This window comes from Scophthalmus maximus, chromosome 20 (assembly GCF_022379125.1).
Source record: "Scophthalmus maximus strain ysfricsl-2021 chromosome 20, ASM2237912v1, whole genome shotgun sequence".
In the NCBI taxonomy this organism is placed as follows: Eukaryota; Metazoa; Chordata; class Actinopteri; order Pleuronectiformes; family Scophthalmidae; genus Scophthalmus; species Scophthalmus maximus.
Genome location: NC_061534.1, coordinates 863,320 through 886,160, shown reverse-complemented (window position 1 = coordinate 886,160; position 22,841 = coordinate 863,320). Strand labels below are relative to the sequence as shown.

Genomic DNA, 22,841 nt, shown 5'->3' with positions numbered 1-22,841 from the left:
AAACTTATTAAATGGCTTTTTCTCCCTTCAACATCCTGCACATATGGGTCATAATTTAATTCATACATTAGTTACTGGAGCCTTGTGTTTCTGTGATTGTTACTTCATGAATCCATACATACAATAATTGATGGATCGTAATGATAAAATCTGACATATTTAGTGGAAAGATTGTGTTTTACTATAAATCATCTTGACACTGATGAAACCATCTGTTCTGATGAGGAACCTCATTTTTGAAAATCACAGATGAATCATAACCACGACAGACGGAAGAACTTTATGATCCTAAACTGGGAAATTCCTGATGTTACAGCAGCAGGTCACAACACACCTTGTGAAATATGAAAAATATAATAAATACAAATGTAAACATATTTTTACATTTGTATGTATTATGTTTTTCAATCGTTTTCTTGTAAGAACCGCAAAGCAAAGAATATAAATCTATAGGATGACATGTCTCCATCTTCCATCTCGTCTGCAGGCCGGTGATGGTCGTCTCCTCCCGGTGAGGAGGGAGAACCATCCCGCTGCGGCGTGTCTCTTTAACACCGGAGGTTTCCTCAGGACGGGGAGGGGGAGGAGGGGGCGGGGGGATGGGTTCATCGGGTTCATGTAGTATTGGACGCCTCCCCATCCTCCTCCTCCTCCCGGTCCAGGTTGTTGGCTGCTGCCTCCTCCACTCTCCCGCGGTAAAACTGCCACCAAACCCCGGTGTGATGGAGAGAAACGGCACGTGGCGGCTCGAGGAGGAAAACGACCGAGTGGTGATGATGATGATGATGATGATGATGAAGGAGCTCTGATGACCTTTGATTCAGGACACGGAGGAGAGACCAGATCAGCTGATGACTCCACACTACAGCTGCCATTTCAGGTCATTCGAGGCATCTGGCTGACTTGAGAGAGAGAGTGTGTGTGTGTGTGTGTGTGTGTGTGTGTGTGTGTGTGTGTGTGTGTGTGTGAGTGAGAGTGTGTATGGGAGTGTGTGTGTGTGTGTGTGTGTGTGTGTGTGTGTGTGTGCGCGTGTGTGTGTGTGTGCGCGTGTGTGTGCGGCTCCAGCTGTATGAACGCGGCTGCTGTGTTCTCTGCCCGTCGCGCACCGGGATGGGGGGACTCGTCTAGCGGAGGAACACGGTCGGAGCATGATGGCTGATGGATGCTGCAGAGGGATGGACCGCGGCCGGGGGAAGGTGGCGTCCGAGTCCCTGCAGCCGAGAGCCGCGTACCCTCCCCAGCAGTACGTGCCGAGCGGCGCGCCGCCGCCGCCGCAGCCGCAGCAGCAGCAGCCGGGCAGCGACATCCAGGAGTTGGCCTCCAAGCGCGTCGACATCCAGAAGAAGCGCTTCTACCTGGACGTGAAGCAGAGCGTGCGCGGCCGCTTCCTGAAGATCGCCGAGGTGTGGATCGGCCGCGGCCGCCACGACAACATCCGGAAGAGCAAGCTGACTCTGTCCATGTCCATGGCGCCCGCGCTGCGCTACTGCCTGGGCGACTTCATCGACTACTACGCCCGCATCGGGCTGCGGGGGGGCGGGGGCCTGGCGCCGCCGCCGCCGCCGCCGCTCGACGAGCCGCACGGCGGCAGCAGCAACGGCCAGGGCCGCGCGCACGACGCCCGCCGGAGGGCGCCGGCGGAGCAGCGGCACGCGGCGCCGTCGCCCTCCGGCTCCGCGGTGTCCGACGACCACGCGCACCGCGTGTTGAAGAGCGACTTCATCGAGCGCGACAACCGCAAGTACTTCCTGGACCTGAAGGAGAACCAGCGCGGCCGCTTCCTGCGCATCCGGCAGACGGTGAGCAAGGGCCACGGCACCATGGGCTACTACGGCCAGGGCATCGAGCAGACCATCGTGCTGCCGGCGCAGGGGCTCATCGAGTTCCGCGACGCGCTGTCGCAGCTCATCGACGACTACGGCGACGAGGACGGCGGCGACGAGCGCGGCCGAGGCGGCGGCTCGCGGAGCCTCCACGACGGCGACGACGCGCCCGAGCTGCCGGAGGCGGCGTCGTTCCGCGTGGACAACAAGCGCTTCTACTTCGACGTGGGCTCCAACCGCTACGGCGTCTTCCTGAAGATCAGCGAGGTGCGGCAGCCGTACCGCAACACCATCACCGTGCCGCTGAAGGCCTGGGCGCGCTTCGGAGACAACTTCGCGCGCTACGAGGAGGAGATGCGGCGGATCTGCTCGTGCCACAAGGAGAAGCGGGCGACGGACGCGCGGCAGGACGGCGAGGAGCAGGAGGACTGAGCCTGGCCCGGGACACCGTGTCCCCGCAGGACTCTGGGACTCGTCCCGTCGAGGGCTGGTCCGTTCATCCAGAGCCGGTCCGAGTGCATCTGGGGCCCTGAGCCCCTGAGGCCCCCCCCCCCCCTGTGCATCACAACGTTTATTCAATTATAAGTGACGTGGAAAGACCACTTTAAAATATCTTACCTCAAAGAGTTTTGGTTCAGACTCCGACCGATGGATCGAGTGATGGTCAAACATTTCCCGTACTGATTAATCAGCCGACATATTCTTTACAGAGGAGGACGTCTTTAAAGTCAATACATGATTTTAATGATCTCAAGGCTCTTCACATCGTGAGGTCCAGACCTTTCCACGATGAGCAGATTGAAAACTCCCTTTTAATCCAAAATTGATGACAAAGAAATTTAATTGACGATTGATATTTTACCTAAACTTTACTAGAAATAACTAGAAATAAAAAGAAAACACAAATACAACCAAATATAAAGAACTTGAATTAGGAAAATATCATAGCATCTTTTCTGCATCGTCTATTCCGTAAAATATACGTTTTACGTTAAGCACTAATATATTGATTTGTCAGAGGCTCATCGTGTCGGACAGCAGACATATATTTATCGGTCGGGCTCTGGTGATGAGGACGGGTTAGTTTTTATGCAAAGTGCAAAATTTAAGAAATTGTACAAAAACGAGTATAGAATTTTAATAATTATATATAAGTTTAAATTGCAAGTTAAAAATGGAACGAATTACCAGAAGATACGTGGAGAGATTTGACCCCCCCTGCCCCTTAAGACCCCCGCTGGCCATTGGGCCGGGATTGAAAGGAACTCTTTTAAGTGCAACACCCACCGGGACCAGGATGAGGATGAGGAGGTGCAGGGAGCCGGAGGAGGACGAGCTCGCTGCTTCCCCAACGACCCCGCCGATGGCGCTTGGGAATGAGGGACAACTGGTGGTGCGACGGCAAAATAACAGCAGACAGACGCACAATCGTACGCTGCTGACGTGTGTAACTGTGGCAACACCGGCAACATCATGCGGGGGTTGACAGTGTCAGGTACAACTGCTCCAGCTGACACACACACACACACACACACACACACACAGTAGATGTAGGTCTTCACGTCAACAATAATCCTTTAGCAAAAATGAATGCGAGCGTCTCTCTTCGTTTTGAGTTCCCCTGCAGTGCAGAGCAGGTAGAAAACCTCGCAGTGTGAAAAATGTAGCAACGTGCTGATTGGCTGACACGACAGTTGCAGAGCGCCGTCGAGTCCTCGGAAGGAGAACCAGGAAGCAGTTCTGGCGAGACGCCTTCAGAATGGACTCGACCTTTCGTCACCTGTGGCAGCACATCAGCAGCCTCACGTCGCTCTGCGTCACTGTGAAGTTCAAAAGTGTTAACAGAAAGAAAAAGAACGAGCCAGTGCAATCAGTCTCCTGTATCATTCCTCCAACGCAGGCACTTAGTCCACCGCCACAGGAATGTGTTTCCTGATGCAGAGGCACATTCACACACACGCTAACATTTCACTTCCTATTTTGCTTTAAAGCCTCAAACACTTGAAACTGAGTCGAACTGAGGCGCAACAAGACGAGTCGTATGAAAATACCCTTGACAAGACGTTTTTCTTCTCGTCGTCGACAAGAGGAAGTTGCTGTCACACACAGATCTCATTGTTCTTGAGGTTAAGTGTGTTGCTGCGGTTACATGATTTGCACTACACGGCAGTTACAGCTCAGATTCACACACTTCATTTATTGAAGTCAAAGCATTTTTTTACCCCGTGTTCTGCTGAGCTCACAAGAGATGACGGTGCAGCTCGTCTTCAGCGGCAGCAGCGCTTCAGTCTCCGTGCTGCACTGAGCTGTGAGAGAAAACAGACCTGCAGCATGAAAAGATGTCCCCCAGGTGGCAGCTGAGGCCCCCAGGTGGCAGCTGAGGCCCCCAGGTGGCAGCTGAGGCCCCCAGGTGGCAGCTGACGCCCCCAGGTGGCAGCTGAGGCCCCCAGGTGGCAGCTGATGTCCCCAGGTGGCAGCTGAGGCCCCCAGGTGGCAGCTGACTCCCCCAGGTGGCAGCTGAGGCCCCCAGGTGGCAGCTGATGTCCCCAGGTGGCAGCTGATGTCCCCAGGTGGCAGCTGATGTCCCCAGGTGGCAGCTGAGGCCCCCAGGTGGCAGCTGAGGCCCCCAGGTGGCAGCTGACGCCCCCAGGTGGCAGCTGATGTCCCCAGGTGGCAGCTGATGTCCCCAGGTGGCAGCTGAGGCCCCCAGGTGGCAGCTGATGTCCCCAGGTGGCAGCAGACGCCCCCAGGTGGCAGCTGACGTAAACAAGCCATCGACCTTAGTGACTGTAATTTAAAGATGGACGACGTAGCTCTCTTCCTCCTAATTAACAAAAAATTAAGCCAAAACGTCTCAGATTCCAGTGCTGGTGAAAGCAAAGAGTTAACACAGTGATGACAGAGGTTTTTATATCATCAAATAACTAATGAAAACCAAACTGATCAGAAACGTGTGTGATAAGAACTACCTAAAACGACAGAAACCATCTTTGGTCCATGTCCCATCTGCGAACATTATGACTTATACTGCAGTCAGACACCAGGGGGCGATCACAATGTTTTGGCTTCACTTTTTCGGGAGCTAGCTTGTCGTCCATCTTGATATACAGTCATTGGTCGACCCAGAAGCAGCCGCGTCTACGAGTTGTGAGGAGTTAGACAAAGAGGATTTTCATCCTCAGATTCATATTTTCTTTGTGGCATGAAATGAATAGATCGATATATATTCCCTTCCCTATCTATCCCTTTTTTGCGTCCTGACGCCCGAGGGTTGGGAACCACCAGTGTGTAGTCGGCCCCATAGTGATGCCTTTAAATCTCTTGTCGATACTTGAAACATTGAGAATTATATTTCACGTGATTTTACTACATGCCCCTTTAGATAATCCTATACATTAAAAAGAGTCCTGAGACCAGCACCTCCAAAATCTACTGATGAAGGTGTGGTTCAGTTCTTCTGTGTTGACACATTTTCTACTTGTCGTATAAAGTCGTCGAAGATTTACATCCTGTGGAAAATGGCCTTTGTGACGCGTAGGCTCAATTTGAACTTTAAGGTCGGGGCTTTACAGATTTTTTTTTAAATTTAGAGGAAATGTAATGTGAACAACAGAGGCTTCGTTTACACCAAAATTACCAGCAGGTGCGTTTTAATAACCCGACTAATCTGCCCAATGAGCGATGGAATATTTCGAGAATCAACACAGAAACCAAATTTGCACAAACCGCAAAACACGACAGTGGACGCACGAGAGCACGCAGTTTGTTCCCATGGCAACAGAGCGACGGATCCAACTGCAGTCGCGCTAGAACACTTTGTGTTTTGACGGCACATCGACGTGGAGAGAGAGCGAGTGAGCAAGTGAGAGTGAGGCGAAGAGAGCGCTGCACACAGTTCTATAAGAAGTGTCAGATCTTTATGTTATAATAATAATAATAGTTATAAAACTGTGGCGGTTTTAAAAATTAGATAATGGCAAAAATTAGATAATGGCAAACATTTGATCAAGTTTTGTAAGAAGTTTAATTTAAAGCACAAATAACTTTAAAGTGGTGTGGAATTAGAATATATAGCAAATTTATTGAATCGATCAGATTCTGCGTTGACGGCCAGTGAATTTGGCTCAAGCGGAGATATTAAGAGAAAGACATAGTATTTGTTCTTCTGAAGATGGAATATGAATTCCTCATGAGGGTGCAATGATCCAAATATTTCTCCCCCCCAAAAAAAGCACTTTAACTAAAACCTGCACTTTGGTTTATGCTGCTTTGTGATTGGCTGGTGTAGAGGGACCAGCGCTGACAAGCCTCTAGTGTAAAGTGACAATCATGGATCCGGCGTTTATCATCTGAGCCGCTCGTCAAAACTCCCGTCGGTTTCATGAGCTCTTCTCAGTGAGGCGACGGACGAGACGAGTGGAATCAGAGCGACGAAGCTGGACGTCAGTGGCAGAGAGAGACGTTTTATTGCAGAGCAGAAAAGATTCTGAAAGTATTCAGATATTGAGTATTTGTCTGTAATTGGTGACCTTGATTTAAAAGTATAACAAAACTGCTTTTCCCCCAAAATCAAATAAATATTCACACATACATATATATGTATGAATAAAAATATCAGTATTTATATAAATGTATGTTATATACATTATATATTTAATAGTGGATAATTCCATATGGCATAAAAAGCCACTGGCAAACGCACAACTGTCGGAATCCTTCTGTAAAAACACGAACGCTAAAACGGCAAAGACGGAATCAGCAATTGTTCCATTTGACCGATGGCAGTTCGTGTTACATCAACAACTTTATGAGACATGTAAGAAAACATAATTTTTTTAAATATAAACTGTCGCTGGGGAAACTGAAGCGTCCCATCGGCCGTAGTTGAACTTCCTGCGTTTGGACACGTTACCTCCTAACACACGGGTTCAGGTTCATCTGCACATTTGCACTTTGCCCTCTAAATTAGTGCCAAATGAATTTGCTCTTTCCAGGAAACGTCCTCTGTGAATTATTCAGAAACTAAAGACCCGTGAAATAAAACCAACGAATCAATCTGAAACCTTCGGATCTTTGCGGGACATGAAGGAGGAGGAGCAGTTCGACCCTCTGAGCTGACGAGAGCAGCCGCTGTGGTCCGATTGGTTGGGATCAATCAGCGATGGATTACTGCGCTGGGCCCATCAATCGGGTTCAATACGCGGCACTTTAGGATAATTGGCGTCGGCCAATCACAGAAAAAATTGTCTGCAGAAATTTAAGTAAATCGTTTTTGTTAAGAGTTCATTTCTTTGATCACTGGTGGGCATCTAAAAAAAATAGAATATTCTTCTGTGAATAATTAGTGTCAAATAAATGTTCACGCAAGTTTGTATCATTTGCTATTATTATTATTAAATGTTTGTATTTTAAAAGATGCTAAAATGTTATCAAATGAAAATATGAAAACGTATATAAAGCTTTCTAACTATTGGCATCAGCCGTTGAAAAACTCATATCGGTCGACCACCAGTTCCCGTGGAACCAATATTTCATAAAACAAAGATTCAAAACTTCTGGTTATTTCACTGCAACGGAATTGAACTTGAATCCAATATTATTGTGTCTGTAATTGTGTCTGTAGCTTTGTAACCACATCAAGTGAACTGCGTCCAGAGGTCAAACCTTGAGGTGCAGTTCAAAGGCCGCGACGTGGTGGAGTTATGATTCCAATGTTTTAATTTCCCCGTCAATCTTCACACTCTGATCCTAAACGCCGTGTCGTCGTTAACGAGGCGCGATGAAACGCCACATTCACTGGAGAATGAAAGCACAAGAGAAGCAGTGTGTCTCAGCCGCAGCCGGACCACAGTGGCCGACTCGTGACCAAACGGAGGTTTTCACGCTTGTTACTCGCTTTGACGTGACAAAGACGATAAATAAATCCCCTTAGGACTCACGAACCAAGTGCACGGCCAACGGGAGAGCTGCAGGAGGAGGGGCTACAGGATGTTGGACTTTGACGAACTGCTAACAAACATCTAATGTTTCCAACCCTGACGCCTTAACGCACCTCGACAGTCCGACTGCGAGGTTGTGACTGTCGACTGCTTATTTTCATTCATGTGCTTTATTTTAGCAGAAAGAAAAGAAGAAGAAAAACCAAACTGCTCAGAGCCGAGAGGGAAGTGGAGTGTCGCTTCAGAGGAGCTCAGTGCGTTTACATGCACTGCAGTAACCAGGACATGGTCTGACCCCGGTTGGTGAATAACTGGGTAATGACTGACCGGTACAGTAGGTGGCGCTCTGCCACCAGACAACTGGTGGAATAAGGCTGTTGGATCCATCTGGTACATTGACGGTTGCTTCCTGCGATGTAAACGCACTGACTTGTTGAAGTGAAGAGGTCCGACCTCGACAAAGTGTCCGTCTGTGCTTGTGAAGGTCGAGTGACGTGAATGTACAGTTTTGCATTCTGAAGAAGAGTTCTGAAGTGGGGCAAGAACGTGAAGATGTAATTGTTTGGTCAATCATTTAAAACTGAAGTGAATAATGATCTGATGTGAACAGGTGTATATTTAGATAAATGTCAAACGTATTACATTGGTGTGTCCTATAGTCCCGTAGAGTAAGACTTTAAAAATACAAGGAAAGTTTTGTACTCTTAGCACTTTCTTCAATGTGTACTGTATTAGTTCATCTTCTACATGTAAAGTACTGTACGAATATCCATTACTTGCCTTGTACGATTTGAAACTGCTACGTTTAGAAATGGTAACCAAGAAAAAAAGTTTTTAGAGTGTATGCATGCCAATGGTTGGGTCCCAGTTCAATAGGAAACTATATGAAAAAAATGGTGCTATGTTACATTATATAAAGGTGCTTCTATGTGGACCCCAGCTGAATGCATGCAAAGAGGAACTATCAAAAAGTCCAAGAAGAAAAAAAAGAGAAACCCGATGTCCGACAGCGCTGCTTCCCAAAGATGTCGGGAGATTCGGAAAATTCCAACTTTCTATTTGTTAAAAGTGCGACGGGCCTTCGTGGTTATTGATCCGGCAACACGGTGCAACTTCACCCTGCTGGTGATCGTCCTCCACACAGGAAGTGGAAGTGTCGCCCGTGTTCTGACGAAAAGACGAAGTGGAGCGCAAAGTAGGTGACGGACAGCTGATCACAGACGGTGACGTCTAACTGTAAATATCATCGGTTCTCAGACTCCTCCGCCCTCGGACAGACCAGAACCTGGACCTGGACCAGGACCAGAACCTGGTCCTGGTCCTGGTCCTGGACCTGGACCTAGACCTGGACCAGGACCAGAACCTGGACCTGGACCTAGACCTGGACCAGAACCAGGACCTGAACAAGAATCTGGACCTGGTCCTGGATCTAGACCAGGACGTGGACCTGGATATGGACCAGAACCAGAACCTGGACCTGGACCTGAACCAGAACCTGGACCTGGTCCTGGTCCTGGACCTGGACCTGGTCCTGGATATGGACCAGAACCAGGACCTGAACCAGAATCTGGACCTGGACCTGGACCAGAACCTGAACCAGAATCTGGACCTGGTCCTGGATCTAGACCAGGACGTGGACCTGGATATGGACCAGAACCAGAACCTGGTTCAGAACCAGAACCAGAATCTGGACCTGGTCCTGGACCAGAACCTGGATCTGGATCAGGACCTGGACCAGAATCTGGACCTGGACCAGAACCTGGACCTGGATCTGGACCAGGACCTGAACCTGGATATGGACCAGAACCTGGACCTGGTCCTGGACCTGAACCAGAACCTGGACCAGGACCAGGACCAGGCTCTTGACAAATCTGATACAAAGAAATTGTCTGTATCCAAAAAGGGAACGTAAACCGACCAGAACTAAAAGTGAACGAGCAGTCGGCCGAGAGGCGGTTTTAATATTTGAGAAAGAGAAAAGAATGTCATGTTTATTTACAGTTACACTGCCTCTGTGTCAAAGGTCCAAACGATCTGTAGACAATCTAACGACATCATTTTGTACTTCTTTAATTCTTCAGATGTTTCATGTGTTGGAATAATTTGATCATGTAGCAAACATCAATGTGTCTGGAAGGTCCGAAACTGTTGTTGTTGGGTTTGGGGGAAAACTTGTGCTGATTGTTGCTGGGAAAAAGAAAAATACTGTATGTTTATCGGTTGTATCGGTCATCTTTCTTTTTTCTGGTTTACATTAAATGTTTGACAGTATGATCTGCAGCCGGTGTCACTGTGTTGGTGCTGAGGTGGAGGGACTCTTAAAGGGACAGTGAGCCATTTCAATCTGACACGTCCGAGCTGTCGGTTCTGAAAACTGAAGACAAACGGTGCAGTTTGTGAGCATCACTCCCCGACGCCTGAAGGGGCAGTGAGCGCCTCTAAAGTGAGGAAGAATTGAATTGATGGATCAGCTCTCCACTTCACATTGTTGAAACATCTTTGTATCAGGAGAAGGTGAAGGACGGTTACTGAGGAAGACAAAGCAGGTTGATTTGTTACTGTAAGAAAGAAAGAAGCAAGGTGAGAAAAACAAATGCACGTAGAGACATTTAATTCAAAACACTTATTTACTAACAGCTTGGACTTTAGAAGTGTTGAGGTGGAGTCTTGACCTCCCCCAGAGTCCTGAGGAAGTGCCCCCCCCCCCCCAGCCTTATCTACAGTCTCTTGATCAGTATTATCAGCTGTGACGACAGTGAACCACACGAGCACACGGGTCACCTCTCCTCGTCACCAGCACAAGATGGCGGCACCGGTATCTGAGGAAGAAGAGACGCGTCGTCGTCCGTCTTGACGAGCATCTTAGATCTCGACAAACTTTGTGTCTGGCAGGAAAAGTTGCGGATGAAGTCCAGTGGAACATCTGCTTCTGTCTGAAGGGACCAGCTCCGTCTGAGAGCCACAAACAATCCCTTTGGCATTTTTATCTTAACCTTTAACCTTCATCTCAGTATTCATTCATTTGGCCCATAGGGGAGGAGACAGACAGGTGGTCCCCATGACAACAACAACACCTGCCAGCAGGTGGCGGTAATGCAGCGGCCCGGCGCGAGACGACGTGACGAAGAAGAGGAGACACACACACACACACACACACACACACACACACACACTCACACTCACACACGCACCAGAGGAAGGAAGCGACGCAGCAGATTGTCAGTCATGACAACAACACACACACAAGTCGCTCAGTGATCAGGAGGAGACTCGACCCAGTGGACGGATCCTCTTCAGACCGGCTGACGGGCCGAGGCCGGTGAGGGGGCACAGAGGTAAACCGCCGGACTCGATTCTTCACTTGTGTTGGTGTGAAACTTCAGTTTCAAACCGTCACTTCGTGAACCGACGCGGATCTTTTTGATAAAACAATGTTTCCTTGCTTTTCTTCTTCCGGGGTTTTGTTACTTTGCTCTGAGCTGTATGTCTGTGTGGTCACGTGCCGCACGTGAGTGACGTCAGTCGCGAGCTGACGGAGGAGGAGGATGAAGAGGAAGAGGAGGAGGAGGAGGAAGAGGAAGAGGAGGATGAGGGGGAGGAGGAGGAGGAGGAGGAGGAAGAGGTGGATGAAGAGGAAGAGAGGGAAGAGGAGGAGGAGGATGAGGAGGAAGAGGAGGAGGAAGAGGAGGATGAAGAGGGGAAGAGGAGGAGGAGGAGGAAGAGGAGGAGGAGGAAGAGGTGGATGAAGAGGAAGAGGGGGAGGAGGAGGATGAAGAGGAGGAGGAAGAGGAGGAAGAGGAGGATGAAGAGGGGGAGGAGGAGGAGGATGAGGGGGAGGAGGAAGAGGAAGAGGAGGATGAAGAGGAAGAGGGGGAGGAGGAGGATGAAGAGGAGGAGGAGGAGGAGGGGGATGAAGAGGGGGAGGAGGAAGAGGATAAGGAGGAGGAGGAGGATTAGGAGGAGGGGGTGAAGAGGGGGAGGAGGAAGAGGGGGAGGAGGAGGAGGAGGAGGATGAAGAGGAGGAGGAGGAGGAGGATGAAGAGGAGGAGGATGAGGAGGAGGGGGATGAAGAGGATAAGGAGGAGGGGGGTGAAGAGGGGGAGGAGGAAGAGGAGGAGAGGGATGATGAGGAGGAGGATGAAGAGGAGGAGGAGGAGAAGGAGGATGATGAAGAGGAGGAGAAGGAGGGTGATGAAGAGGAGGATGAGGATGAAGAGGAGGAGGATTATGATGTTGATGTTGATGATGATGATGATGATGATGATGATGATGTGAGGAAGTAAACAGATTGATCCCAGACTTCTTGACCTATTGATTATTCCAGGTTGTGTCAGTGGGATCAGTCTGGACTGTGTCTGGGAACGTCACATCCAGTTTACACTAGATTTGTTTGTTTATCCATTTATTTTTTAAATCTCTCTCACACCAACACTCAGACAAACACGCTGACGTCGGACACGTGAACTTGACGTCGCCGTTCGTTAGCGTTCAGAGCGAGACACGTTCAGGTCACATTCTGATGTCAGGTGTGAACTCACAGCCGTCGACCGGCCACTGGATCTCTCAGGACGGATATTGATACACAACATGCCCCCTCCCCCCACTGGACCCGGGGTATAAAGATATAACACATTATCTCTCGCCTCAGACAAACCTGGAATAACTCATAGATCTTGATCTGGTAAATTCTGTCATTGTTTCCTGACAAACGAACAAGCAAACGTACCGGTGTGAAAACATCACCTGAGATGAGGACGAACCTCCGGGGGCGTCACCTTCTGGAGCAGCAGTCAGGAGTTAGTCCAGCAGTTGACAAGCAGCTTCTTTTGTTTTTCACTGTATGAAAATCAGCTTGTCGAGGTTTGAAACTTTAATCCTGCAGACGAACAATATTGTGGATTACTCAGTTTATGCGTCTGAAGAGTGTTGTTCCCTGCAGGAGTGTCCGGAGCAACAGATTCACAGAAACTAACAACACTGGAAGTTCAGGGTTCGCTGCTTATGATCTCCGTTAACAAGCTGTACTGCACAAATGATGTGTTTTTATGTTTGTCCTGTGACAGTCTCTGATTAGATTATACGACACCCTCCCTCCCGGTCAGGTGATGAGAGCCGAGCGGAGGCGTTAGCTGAGAGTCCGAGGCATCATGGAGGAGGACGAGTGCAGACCGCTGCTGAGCTCGGAGCAGACCGGAGAGAGCTTCTCTCACAGAGGCTCCACGGACTCGCTGGACGTCAAGGCCAAAAGGTGAATCGTACTGACAACACGATCGACACGCAGAGTTTCACCAGCTGTGTGTGTGTGTGTGTGTGTGTGTGTGTGTGTGTGTGTGTGTGTGTGTGTGTGTGTGTGTGTGTGTGTGTGTGTGTGTGTGTGTGTGTGTGTGTGTGTGTGTGTGTGTGTGTGTGTGTGTGTGTGTGTGTGTGTGTGTGTGTGTGTGTGTGTGTGTGTGCGTTTCATCACTTTGGTATTTCACAGGGCCCGACAAGCTTTCGAGCAAGTCTCACACGTGTGTGTGTGTGTGTGTGTGTGTGTGTGTGTGTGTTTCCACGTGTGAACTCGTTGAGTCGCACGATGGCGATGTGTTTGTGTCTCAGACTGAGGAACGTGATCAGCTGCTGTATTATGTTAGAATCAATCACCAACAGATCAACTGGAAAAACTGAGTCGGGCATTTTAGCGAAGCATGAAAATGGAATTGACAGATTGGATTTCGTCGGAGGCGAACGTGACTCCCTCTTTCCTTCCAGGCCGTTCCACGTGGAGCCCCGGAACATCGTGGACCACGACCCGCAGGAGAGGGTCTCCGCCGAGGCCGCCATCCTCAACAGCAGAGTCCATTACTACGGCCGACTGACGGGCTCCTCCGACAGACTGCTGGTAGGTCACGACCTTCTGCTCCGGGCGCACGACAACCACACAAGAGGACACAACATGAAACACAACATGACACACAACAGGACACACAACATGAAACACAACATGACACAACAGGACACAACAGGACACAACATGAAACACAACAGGACACAACATGAAACACAACATGAAACACAACAGGACACAACAGGACACAACATGAAACACAACAGGACACAACAGGACACAACAGGACACAACATGAAACACAACAGGACACAACAGGACACAAAATGAAACACAACACGACACAACAGGACACAACATGAAACACAACAGGACACAACAGGACACAACATGAAACACAACAGGACACAACATGAAACACAACATGAAACACAACAGGACACAACATGAAACACAACAGGACACAACATGAAACACAACAGGACACAACATGAAACACAACAGGACACAACATGAAACACAACAGGACACAACAGGACACAACATGAAACACAACAGGACACAACAGGACACAACATGAAACACAACATGAAACACAACAGGACACAACATGAAACACAACATGAAACAACAGGACACAACATGAAACACAACAGGACACAACACGACACAACAGGACACAACATGAAACACAACAGGACACAACAGGACACAACATGAAACACAACAGGACACAACATGAAACACAACATGAAACACAACAGGACACAACATGAAACACAACATGAAACACAACAGGACACAACATGAAACACAACAGGACACAACACGACACAACAGGACACAACATGAAACACAACAGGACACAACAGGACACAACATGAAACACAACAGGACACAACAGGACACAACAGGACACAACATGAAACACAACAGGACACAACAGGACACAACATGAAACACAACAGGACACAACATGAAACACAACAGGACACAACATGAAACACAACATGACACACAACATGACACAACATGACACAACAGGACACACAACATGACACAACATGACACACAACAGGACACAACATGACAAAACAGGACACACAACATGACACAACATGACACACAACAGGACACAACATGACACACAACAGGACACAACATGACACACAACAGGACACAACATGACACAACATGACACACAACATGACACAACATGACACACAACAGGACACAACATGACACAACAGGACACACAACATGACACAACATGACACACAACAGGACACAACATGACACAACATGACACACAACAGGACACAACATGACACACAACAGGACACACAACATGACACAACATGACACAACATGACACAACATGACACACAACATGACACAACATGACACACAACAGGACACAACATGACACAACATGAAACACAACAGGACACACAACGTCGACCCAGTCCTGCATCAACCTGTGCTGGAATTATGGTGCGTTCACAACGGACGTGACGCAACTTATTCTCGCGAGTAGATCGACGTTCAAATTCAACGCAAAGACGAGACGTGAATTTTGCCACGAAACCAGTTCTGTCGTTCTGTTGGTCTGTTGGTGTGACACCCTCCATGTTTCACTGCACCTGTGAGGACTCTTGTGTGTGTTTGCGTGGGCAGAGTCCACCGAACCATGTGATCCCCGGACCGGAGGAGATCTACGTCTACAGTCCGCTGGGGACGGCGTTCAAGGTGACGGGTGGCGACCCCTCCTCTAAAAACCCCAGCATCATCACCATGTGAGTCCCGTCGGCGTCCGTCTCCCCTTCACGCCTCAAATCAATGATCTTTGATTTTTTTTTAACTTTTGCTTTTGTCTCTGCACAGATTTGCCATATGGAACACGATGATGGGAACGTCCATCCTCAGTATCCCCTGGGGAATAAAGCAGGTGATGATTTTTCTTTCATATATATATATATATATATATATATATATATATATATAGACCTCAGTCCTTCTTGAAATGCAGATTTGCACATTAACATTTGTTGTGTCTGTCCCTCAGGCTGGATTCACTCTGGGGATCCTCATCCTCGTCTTCCTCGGTCTGCTCATGCTCTACTGCTGTTACATCGTCCTCAAGTCGCCCAAGGCCATTCGTAAGTCCAGCAAGTTATGATTCTGATCAAAATGTTCTATCACTAATCGTACCTGATTTAAAAAGGAATACTCTGAATTATCTTAGGTTTTCTATATTCAACATATTTTTGATTAGAGCCCGACCGAAATGGAACTTTGGGGGACGATGCCGATATCGCTATTAGGGAGTACAAGATTTCCGATATCGATATATATATGTATGTGTGTGTGTGTGTGTGTTTTAATCTGTCAATGATTCCTAAAATAAATGTAATTGAGGTTTGATATTTCAGTTTTTTACCGAAAAACTTAATAATAAATAAATATAAATAAAAAGGAAACACAGATAAACACAAAGAAAATAAACATAATTTATTTAACGTAAAATGTAAACATAAATGCAATTTATTTTCCGCATAGTTTATTCCGTACAATAAAACATTTCATATCGGTAAACATAACCACCGATACCGAAATGTCTTTGAAAGGCTCATATCGGCAGATATTATTACTTTTTCTTTGTTCTTCTAATAGTCATTTATCGAATCTTCTTGAAACAAGAGCAGCGTCAGTAGAGGGCGTGGCCTCCGTCAGTCATTAGCAGGATCATAATGTATATTTGCAGTGCACATTGATTTTTTTTGTCCTCCAGGAGAGAACCGTTGGATTTTTTATTGACCCCCCGTGACCTTTCACCTGAGCTCTGCTGAGAGGTTTTGATTTAACTGGCGTTACGCAACACAACTGTCGAGTCGACTTCCTGGAACGACGACGGCTGTGAAAGTCACAGCTGACTGAGGAAATGACTCGCGTCTGTGAAGTGTGTCTTTATTGTGTCGTGTTCGGAGGAAGAAGTGTGAGTGTGTAAGACAGAGACTGAACGTGTGTGCGTGCGTGTATGTGTGTGTGTGTTCGTGTGTGTGTGTTCGTGTGTGTGTGTGTGTGTGTGTGTGTGTGTGTGTGTGTGTGTGTGTGTGTGTGTGTGTGTGTGTGTGTGTGTGTGTGTGTGTGTGTGTGTGTGTGTGTGTGTGTGTGTGTGCGTGTGTGTCACACCACAAGCTGTTTCCAGAAATCTGGCCACCGGGTGATAAACTCGTGAGACAACACCGGTGTGTTACCTGTCACAACAGACATTGTACAAGTAAAGACGCGTCGGCTCGTTATCTGCAGAGCGTTTATTAAAATCTTTAACGGGAGATGCCCCCTCGTGTTGCTTCCCTCTGCGGCTGCACTTGAAGTTGTGAGCAGTGTTTCATATGCACGACCTCGACGTGGTATATTGTTCCACTGTAAGTGAATGTGGATGTGGATGGGAATGTCAATAAATTCCAGTTGAACCTTGAACCAAACAAACAGACAGGAGCGAAAACATAGAGGTGAAAGAACCTGAAGTCGTCCTGCTGATCGTGTCAGTGTTTACTGTGGCTCCGCCCCCTTCGATTGTTCATCAGCAAGATGAAAAGCTCCTGAACACATTTCCAGAAAACTTGGTGGAAGGATCTTTCTTTAACATTTAGTTTTTTCTATTTTAGGGCGTTTGTTTTTACCTTTTCTGGGAATAATTCAAGGTTGAAGACATCAGACATATTTAGGCGACTTGTATTGATAAGTGTCTGAAATTTTGTGAAGCAAGATCCAATGTATTGACTGTTGGCGGAGTAGAGTGTTTTCTGTGGAAAAAAGCTGTAATACTTCCTCCACCCACAAGGGGGCAGCAGTGGCTCCTGTACCAGCCTACTGCATGAAGTGAACCTTGTAAAGTAAAAGCATCCGATGGTCACCAGGCTCTGTTCCCTCTCTATGTCCCGTCCAGCCTACATGGACACGTCCGACTGGGAGTTCCCCGACGTTTGTCGCTACTACTTTGGTAAATTCGGCCAGTGGTCCAGTCTGGTCTTCTCCATGGTGTCGCTCATCGGAGCCATGGTGGTTTACTGGGTCCTCATGTCCAACTTCCTCTACAACACGGGACAGTTCATCTACAGTAGGTCACTGCACAGTGCAGCTAACACACTTTCATTCTTCAAGTTTACTTTATTTCTCACAACATAAAAAACTAAAACATTAATAGAATGTGAAAGTGTGTGTGGTAAAAACAAGAGCCTGGAAAATATGGATGTTTTGGGGGGGCAGACAATGATAATTAGGAGGAGGAGGAGATTTCTGGTTGGTTACACAGATCAACAAGTGGTCAGTGCATGTTGTCTGTGTGTGTATTTATCTCTCTCAAAATAATGTGGTCATCAAATGTAGAAGCGCTCTGTCTCAGTACATTTAGGACAAAGGGCCGACCTCTTAACCACACTCAACATTCTGAGTCAGGACAGATTTTGTCAAACAGGTTTGTGTCGCCTCTTCTGGAAGAGTTTCTGATCTTTTGGTTTCCTTATCTCATCCACAGACTACGCTCACAACGTCACCACGTCAGATTCTGAGTTTGGGACCAACGGCACAGACCGAGGTCAGTCACTGTCACCGACCAGCGTTCAGATCGAACTTGATTGTAGATGTGACACAGCGAAAAAAGATCTCCGATTCAGGCGCCGCCATCTTGTGCCGGTGACATCATGTGGAGTCAGGGGCAGATTGTTGACGGTCTGTCGGTCTTGTTCTCCAGTGATCTGTCCGTTCCCGAACACCGACGCCGGCAGGAACGACACCGTCGCCTCACTTTACTTCAGCGTCAGTGGGAACGACACGTCTGACGTGGACTCGTTCGGACGCTGGTGGAGTAAAACCAGCACCGTGCCGTTCTACCTCATCGTCCTGCTGCTGCCGCTGCTCTGCTTCCGCTCCGCCTCCTTCTTCGCCAGGTTCACCTTCTTGGGTAAGAGGGACGAGCGGGTCTGCATATATACACCTTCATATTTCTACCTCCAACGGATTATTCAGCCTTTGCAGAGTCAGAGTTTGTTGAACGGGAACAGACTTCTGGCTCTGAACGTGCTGGGAGCTTCGTCCTGATCCAGCTCTCGTTCCCTCTGTTCCAGGCACCATCTCCGTGATCTACCTGATCGTGCTGGTCACCATCAAGTCGCTCCGCCTCGGCTTCCACCTGGAGTTCCACTGGTTCGAGTCGAGCGAATTCTACATTCCAGGTAATACATCCCAGCTCACCTGTCTGTCTGTCTGTCTGTCTGTCTGTCTGTCTGTCTGTCTGTCTGTCTGTCTGTCTGTCTCTCTGTCTGTCTGTCTCTCTGTCTGTCTGTCTGTCTGTCTCTCTGTCTGTCTGTCTGTCTGTCTGTCTGTCTGTCTGTGACATCAGAGCTCACCTCTCTCTCTGTCTGCTCTCCTGATGATTCCTGTCTGTCTGTCCCAGAGTTGCGGCAGCTCTTCCCTCAGCTCACTGGCGTCCTCACTTTGGCCTTTTTCATCCACAACTGCATCATCACTCTGATGAAGAGCAACAAGCACCAAGAGAATAACGTGAGTCTCACACACACACACACACACACACTCAGTCCTCGTCAGCCTGTAATGTCTCATTCACAAACAGGAAGTAGTAACAGGAAGTCTCACCTCCAATGACCTCAGGAAACACAGAAAGTGAAGTGACGCTGTGTGTTGATGTTTCCAGGTGCGCGACCTGTCCGTGGCCTATCTGCTCGTGGGCCTGACCTACCTGTACGTGGGCGTGTTGATCTTCGCCTCCTTCCCTTCACCTCCTCTCTCCAAAGACTGTATCGAACCAGTAAGAGTCACACACTGTCCTGTCGCCGTGGGTCACAGTTTTTATTATTATTATAATAGTAATAAAATGATAACTCTCTCCTGCAGAACTTCTTGGACAACTACCCCAGCAGCGACGTCATGGTGTTTGTGGCCCGGAGCTTCCTGCTCTTCCAAATGGTCACCGTCTACCCCCTGCTGGGCTACCTGGTGCGGGTCCAGATGATGGGACAGATCTTCGGCAATCACTACCCCAGGTCTGAAAAATATTAGAGCTACAAACGGAACAGCTGAAAACACAGAAAGGGCCATAAAGTATCTGAAATGTGTGTTTCATAAACCATATTTCCACGTGGTCTCTCTGTAGTTTCTTCCACGTTCTGGCTCTGAACATCCTGATCGTCGCCTCTGGCGTCCTGATGGCCAAGTTCTATCCCAACATTGGATCCATCATCCGGTAAGTTTTGATGAAAAAAAAAGAGTTACAGAGATAATAATTCCACAAAGTTTCTTGGAAATCAGTTCAGTAGTTTTTGTGTAAACAACCATACAAACTAACGTCCCGACGCTGACGTCGACTCTCTGTCGCCCCCTGCAGGTTTTCTGGAGCGACGTGCGGCCTGGCTCTGGTGTTCGTCTTTCCCGCTCTGATCCACATGATCTCCCTGAAGCGACAGGGGGCGCTCCGCTGGCCGTCGGCCCTCTTCCACAGCTTCCTGATCCTGCTGGGATTGGCCAACCTGGTGGCTCAGTTCTTCATGTAGATGAAGACGAGGACGAGGAGTCGCACAAAGACACTTTTTAACCAGTCGGGAATCTAAAGGTGTGATGGAGATTCCAGGTGTGAATCTGTGGAGTTAGATGTCGATTAACGCTGCGTGTTATTTTCACACAATTACTGGTGTAAGTTTCCGTTTTCAGGGGAATCACAGGAATCCACGTATCGGTGTGATAACACTTATCTTCATCTGCGTTTGGGGTGCGGGGGGTTTTCTATGACCTAATCTTCCTCGGAGATAATGTCCCACATGACTGTTGATTCGTCCTTCCCGGGCTGATCCCAGACCTGCCAGATAGTGACGCACTGTGAAACTGTGTTGAAACTCGGGACACAATCATTTTTTTTGTGGATTTTTTCTGTCGAAAAACTAAAACTCAACGAGTTTCTTTTTTTAACTGTCGTATTAAAGATCAGTTGTTTTAACCAAATATCAATCAAACATTAATTTGTGAATTTTAAAGTGACTAATTGATTTTTTTTATTTTTAATTAATAACAATGGATCAAATAACAATATGTCAGAGACCCTAATCAATCACTCGCAGCAAATTATCAGCTGCGTAAAAAGGCCCGTCGCACCTTCGCATTGTAGGATTGAAAGTAGCATCTCAGGCTCCGCCCACCTGACTACAATTTAGTTTAACACTCATCACTGTTGCCACGGTTACGCCTGGCGTTCCACGCAACTCTGTCGTTTTCCCGCCTCTGAATCAGAGACGTGTGGAAAATGCTGCTGGTCCACGTGTCAGTGTGGAAACTCCGGAGTTGTGTTTTAGTTTGTAAAGCGATGACGCAGACGACGCCTACGTTCTCTCTTCTGATTGGTTCTTATCAGTCACGACGAGCATCGCTAACACTTCCTGTCAGTAACAGTTCCACCTCGTCACCATCGCTGTTCCTCCTTCAGAGGATTTTGTGACCGGTGTTACGTGAACGGTCACACGACGTGTGTATTCAGGTGTGTGAGCGTGGATGGAGATTATTTGTGATACGGAGGTAAAACAAGTGTCATCTTAAAATAGACGAGGAGCCACGCCCTCAAATTACTAACTCTGGGACCCGGTTCTTAGATGAAGACAAACACGCGACCTGTGAACGATGATGTCGCTGGACGTGGTGATGACATCACACCGCTGCAGGTTTACATTAGTTCCGTGTGATTTTATGACGGAGTCGAGGGGAATGTGTTCATCACTAACGCTTGTTTGTATATTTTGAGGACAGAAATGCTGCGTTTTGTTTTTTGTTTTTTACAGAAACTTTTTGGCACAAGCTTTTAATTTTTCTGAGCAGCGTTGGTTTGACGTGTTGATTGACGCGTTCACACGATGCCGATGTTCCAGATGCTGTTCTCAGTGTGACGTGTTTTATTAAATGAGGATGAACAAAAGGGAAATAAACCATATCAGTGCAGAAAGAAGGTTCATGTTTGGTTTTCATGAAATCGTACCAATTGTGAAGCACATTTTTAATATCTGGGTTTTATTTGTATATAAATATACATATATGTATATATATCATGAATTTCTCTCTCTCGTCCGACTGTAAAAACATGGCCGCTCTCGTGCTCAGTGATTTCCTTAACAGAAAATGTCGGAACAAATGTGAAAGAATAAATTAGCTTGATGAATTAGTAGATAGTGTATATACATATATATATACACACATATGTTATATACGTGTATATATATATGTGTGTGTATATATATACACACACGTATATATATATATATATATGTGTGTATATATATACACATATATATATATACATGTATATATATATATGTATATATACATATATATGTGTGTATATATACATATATATATGTATATGTGTGTGTTTCTTTGCATATAGATATTCTTGGATCTATTCATGTCTGCTCATCCTGTCGTGTGAGCCGTGACACTCTTTGTCCTCCGTACCGAGACACTGAGGCCGGATCGATTCGACGGTCCCTAACTCAGGACCTGACAGGAAGTGCTGCTGCAGCGCAGATACATTACTGTTATTAATCCCGTCCCCAGATTGGAAAGGGGTCGTGGTGGTGTCAGTGTTCGTCGACCTCTCAGCTGCGACTCGTCCAGACTTGTGCTGCGAGCTGATTGGCCGACGGGACGAGGTCGTGGGGTCTGAGGATCGATATCACCAGTCCACCCCGATGACAAGCTCTTTACCTCAAAGTGTGTGTGTGTGTGTGTGTGTGTGTGTTTAGCCTCCACCCACGCGCGCACACACACACACACACACACATATATATATACTTATATATACATATTGTACGTGTGTGTACAGATTTGTGAGTATATGTCTTTATGTGTGTATATATATGTTTTGTGTGTATGTATATATACATAATTCTTTGTATATATACATATAGTGTGAGTGTATTTGTATATATGTGTGTCTTTGTGTGTGTGTGTGTGTATATATATATATATATATATATATATATACATAAATCTGTATATATACATACAGATTTTGAGTGTGTACATGCTTGTGTTTGTATACGTGTTTGTGGGTGTGTTTGTTTAATATATTTGTATATACATATTGTGTGTTTGTATACATGTGTTTGTACATATTTACATGTGTGTGTGTGTGTGTTTGTTTGTTTGTGCGTTTTACGTGTGTGTGTGTAAATATACATACATATTGTGTGT

At 47.2% G+C, this 22,841-nt stretch overlaps 2 protein-coding genes across 3 annotated transcripts; both read left to right on the top strand.

Annotated features, from left to right (window-relative positions):
• The first annotated feature begins 446 nt into the window (after window positions 1-446).
• Window positions 447-3,318, top strand: purg (purine-rich element binding protein G). The gene has a single exon (XM_035608409.2). The coding sequence runs from the start codon at window positions 1,149-1,151 to the stop codon at window positions 2,253-2,255; it is 1,107 nt and encodes a 368-aa protein (XP_035464302.2). The 5' UTR covers window positions 447-1,148; the 3' UTR covers window positions 2,256-3,318.
• Window positions 3,319-10,912: 7,594 nt separating this feature from the next.
• On the top strand, window positions 10,913-21,597 carry slc38a9 (solute carrier family 38 member 9). Of its 2 annotated transcripts, none has more exons than XM_047329465.1 (15): window positions 10,913-11,097; window positions 12,865-13,010; window positions 13,514-13,643; window positions 15,267-15,385; window positions 15,474-15,537; window positions 15,655-15,748; window positions 17,542-17,712; window positions 18,130-18,189; window positions 18,346-18,555; window positions 18,719-18,826; window positions 19,048-19,154; window positions 19,306-19,419; window positions 19,506-19,654; window positions 19,765-19,854; window positions 19,996-21,597. In XM_047329465.1, exons 2-15 carry the CDS (start codon window positions 12,910-12,912, stop codon window positions 20,159-20,161), a joined length of 1,683 nt encoding a protein of 560 aa, XP_047185421.1. In that variant the 5' UTR covers window positions 10,913-11,097; window positions 12,865-12,909; the 3' UTR covers window positions 20,162-21,597. The 2 variants fall into 2 exon arrangements, with proteins under 2 accessions (XP_047185421.1, XP_035464301.1); XM_035608408.2 differs by having other exon boundaries at window positions 12,826-13,010.
• The last annotated feature ends 1,244 nt before the right edge of the window (window positions 21,598-22,841 follow it).